The sequence below is a fragment of the Gadus chalcogrammus genome, chromosome 18 (genome assembly GCF_026213295.1).
Source record: "Gadus chalcogrammus isolate NIFS_2021 chromosome 18, NIFS_Gcha_1.0, whole genome shotgun sequence".
NCBI lineage: Eukaryota > Metazoa > Chordata > Actinopteri > Gadiformes > Gadidae > Gadus > Gadus chalcogrammus.
This window is the reverse complement of record NC_079429.1, coordinates 11,953,175-11,957,210: the sequence shown is the minus strand read 5'-3', so window position 1 is coordinate 11,957,210 and position 4,036 is coordinate 11,953,175. Positions and strand designations below refer to the sequence as shown.

At 48.2% G+C, this 4,036-nt stretch overlaps 2 protein-coding genes across 2 annotated transcripts in view; both read left to right on the top strand.

Annotated features, from left to right (window-relative positions):
- neurl2 (neuralized E3 ubiquitin protein ligase 2) overlaps positions 1–1,290 on the top strand; it is a 2,018-nt gene extending 728 nt beyond the window's left edge. Inside the window, exons 2-3 of the mRNA XM_056577272.1 lie at positions 54–444; positions 924–1,290. Of these exons, the coding sequence (XP_056433247.1) occupies positions 54–444; positions 924–1,039 (507 nt within the window). The 3' untranslated portion in view covers positions 1,040–1,290. The remainder of the gene's footprint in view (positions 1–53; positions 445–923) is intronic.
- Positions 1,291–1,719: 429 nt separating this feature from the next.
- Positions 1,720–2,808, top strand: msrb1b (methionine sulfoxide reductase B1b). The gene is made up of 4 exons (XM_056577817.1): positions 1,720–1,827; positions 2,000–2,142; positions 2,501–2,618; positions 2,756–2,808. The coding sequence occupies exons 1-4, from the start codon at positions 1,773–1,775 to the stop codon at positions 2,758–2,760; spliced, it is 321 nt and encodes a 106-aa protein (XP_056433792.1). The 5' UTR covers positions 1,720–1,772; the 3' UTR covers positions 2,761–2,808.
- The last annotated feature ends 1,228 nt before the right edge of the window (positions 2,809–4,036 follow it).

Sequence of the window (4,036 nt, the reverse complement as noted above, 5' to 3'; positions counted from 1 at the left end):
GGGAGGGCGGGAGGAGGCTGGGCGGGAGGGTGCCGGGCGCGGGGGGAGAGGAGGAGGCGGCGGCCCTGGCCCGGGTGGCGGCGTTGGCGAGGCAGCTGGAGGCCAACAGCAGACCCAAGAGCTTCTTCGTGGACACCCACCTGCACATCGAAGACTTCCGCATCCCCCTGGAGAAGCTGGTGGGCCGCAGCCGCCCCGGCCGCTTCAGCCACATCCTGGACGACCTGTACAAGAGCAACGCCCTGCCCCCCACCGCCAGGCGCAGCCGCATCGGGGTGCTGTACGTGCCCAGGGGGGGCGGCCGCGCCGACATGCACATCGTCATCAACGGGGAGGACATGGGGGCGTCGGCCAAGGGCCTCCCCGCCGACCGGCCGCTCTACGCCGTGGTGGACGTCTTTGCCGCCACCAAGACGGTGCGCATCGTGCAGGTGGAGTACGGATGTGAGTGTAGAGGGGGTGATGGGGGGGGGGTTGGGGGTTGCTTTCCTTAGAGTCAAAAACACCAGCAGCACATGAAGGTTTGTAGACTCTCCACGGAGAGTCTACAAACCTTCATGTGCTGCTGGTGTTTTTGATGCTAAGGAAAGTGACATCTGAGTCCGACTATGGAGGGACAGGCTATTGAGTCATATGCAAAAATAGTTTTTTGTCTGCAGCCTTTAACCTGTAGGGGTATGGCTAACCCTCTACCTGCTCCTTAATAATGTATCTGCTAAATGAGAAATAGCAATAAGTAACTTTCATGAAGTGATAACTCCAAAACGCGTATTCTATTTAGATCAAGAAGAAAAAATATATATAAAGATACCGTAAAAACTATTCCCATACATGCAACAGCTTGCTCCTGCGTCGCATTAAACTTGTTGTGTTGATGCGTCTGTTTTCCTCCTCCACTCATGCTCTACGCTGTCTCGCGCCAGTCTCCTCTCTGCAGACACTGTGTAGGAAGACGATCCAGAAGCATATTGTCCACAGGATGGCGCTAGACTGGCTGGAACTTCCCGAGGCACTTAAACATTACTGCAAATATGAGTGACGAAGGTTGCCCTGCCTGAGGCGAACTTTAAGCCTACGGCCTTTTGGAACTTTTACACTACATGAAACACAGACGACATCATTTATTTATTTATTTATGTATTGTATTTTTTTTCAAATAGCTTATAGATCCACCATCAATTTAAAGAATGTAATGACTGTCAATTAATCACGTGTATAGTTTTGTTTTGCCTGCTTTCAGTAGGCTACCTTTGAATTTAAATTAGAAAATATAATGTTTAATAAATTCACTGTGGTAAAAACTTGACTGTGTCTCTTCGCGTCCGTTCGTTTCTATTACGTCATGTGATTCAAATAGAATGACATGATATAACACAAGCACACACACAAACACACACACACACACACACACACACACACACACACACACACACACACACACACACACACACACACACACACACACACACACACACACACACACACACACACACACACACACACACACACACACACAATAATGTGGTCATTTTCTAGACTTCAAAGAATGATGATAAACGTATAGCGTTCAAATGAGGGCTGTGATTTGGTGGTCAGATGCTGACACCTAGTGGTTGGTTCACCGGGGAAGGGGATTGTAACCTGTTATGTCACAAAGCCATCATTGCACTACATTGACGCTAATCCCTAACCCATCCGGTTTCTCTGGAGTTCATGTCCTTTCTGATTTGAACGGGTATTGAATACAAAACAAAATATAAAGACGCCCAAGAATGTCTTTCTGTCAGTTTAACGGTGGCGAGATTTACAAGGAGCATTTCCAGCCAGGTGAGATCACACTTCGGTTACTAGACGTTGTTGTAATTCCATTCCACCTCACCTAAGAGTTGGACTCTTAACCTTAACCAATCTCATCGTCTGTTCTGCCAAAGCAAATCCAACCAGAAATACTGGCGTATTTGCATTGGCAAGGTGTTAGTCACTGTTATTGTTTCTACAGGTGTGTACGTCTGCTCCACCTGCAGCCACCCTCTGTTTACCAGTCGCTCTAAATTCGCCCATTCCTCCCCATGGCCTGCCTTCACCGAGACCATCAGGGAGGACAGCGTGACCAGGATGATGGAGTCCCTCACCGCTTTTAAGGCGAGTTTCAGATTAGACTGTCTAAAGCACCAGACCGTGACGTTTAGGTATATTGACCAATAACATCATTTAATGTGTGTGTGTGTGTGTGTGTGTGTGTGTGTGTGTGTGTGTGTGTGTGTGTGTGTGTGTGTGTGTGTGTGTGTGTGAGTGTGTGTGTGTGTGTGTGTGTGTGTGTGTGTGTGTGTGTGTGTGTGTGTGTGTGTGTGTGTGTGTGTGTGTGTGTGTGTGTGTGTGTGTGTGTGTGTGTGTGTGTGTGCGTCTGTGTGCGTCTGTGTGCGTGTGTGTGCGTGTGTGTGCGTGTGTGTGCGTGTGTGTGTGTGTGTGTGTGTGTGTGTGTGTGTGTGTGTTACTGTAGGTCCTGTGTGGCAAGTGTGGCAACGGACTGGGTCATGAGTTTGTGAACGACGGACCGGGGCAGGGTCTATCGCGCTTCTGAATATTCAGCCACTCGCTGAAGTTCGTCCCCAATAAAGGTATAAGAAAGATAGTTTAAACATTTGTTTGAGACATTCTTTTCACAATTACCCCCAAAACGTCCCTGTTTTTATCATTCTTTGGTTCATTATTTTGTTATCATGTTTAAAACCTGACGTTTCCCCCTGTCTGCCAGGCTAAGGGGGCGACCAATAGGGTGTGATTGTGACCGAGAATGCTAGCCACCTAGGTGCTAGCCAGAGGCTCCAGAAGCCCCCCAGGGTCGCGGTCAGCCCATGACGTGGACAGAGGGAAACGGCCTGAGAAGGAGCTCCTGTCCACCGACCTTGTTCTGTGACCGGCCTGACCCTGGGGACCAGAGAGGAGGAGGAGAAGGAGGAGGAGGAGGAGGAGGAGGAGGAGGAGGAGGAGGAGGAGGAGGAGGAGGAGGAGGAGGAGGAGGAGGAGGATGGGGGAGGAGGAGGAGGAGGAGGAGGAGGAGGGTGCAAGATATTGGAGGTGTGATTGTGATGTTCCATGAAGTTGTGTTTTGCAATGGCAATATGAATGGGCGAAGAACACATGGAAAAGTGTGCATGATATTATTTTTGTATGGGTGCATGTGAGAAGTAATAGAAATGCCAACTTTATCATCACGTTGTTTGTATGGATTAATATTGTTTCTAACCTGTTGACATTTTGCATGACAACACAATTTCGATGTTTCAAATAGAAATTGCATTTTATTTTATTCTGTTGAATGGATCTAACTTGAAGTATTTTCACACCATTAAATGATTATAACCACGTACAAACCTGACCATTGTCAGTATTAACTTTGCATAATTTTGTTAGTTACTTTCGAGGTTGCGGGTAAATGTTTGCTGTAATGGCGCTGAGTAGCCACTAGGTGGAGACCAACTCCTGGATCTGAGGTCTAACGGTATTTATGGTTTTAGGCTCCCTGCTTCTGTTGCACACGTTAGTTGGTCAGAAACGCTGTTTTACCATTAACCTGTAACATCAACCTTACAACTAGTGCCAAATAAAGACATCACATTTCGCCTTATTCCTGCATCTTGGGAATGCATTCCTATTGCATGTTGTAGGGCGTTCCTGGAGCTCACAAGGGGAACCGGGCTGGGTCGGTTGCCCAGCTGTAAGCCATATTCTCTGGGCTCCGGTGTTTGGCACATGCCCAGAGTCTGAGAGGAGAAGCCCCAACCACCGGGCTAGAGACTGAAGGCTATCATTATGGAGAAGTGTAGGCCTACACACGAAGAGATACATATAGACACACACACACACGCATAAACCCCATACACGCACACCAAAGCGAATAATACGCATGCTAAACAGACTGCTGCCTCGCTGTTATACGTGTCACATATGTGGCTGTGGTTTTTTGACTTGGCATCACTTGCACTTCCACGCCACCGCTGCTTTTCCCACCTTGTCTATCAAAATGTATACGTGC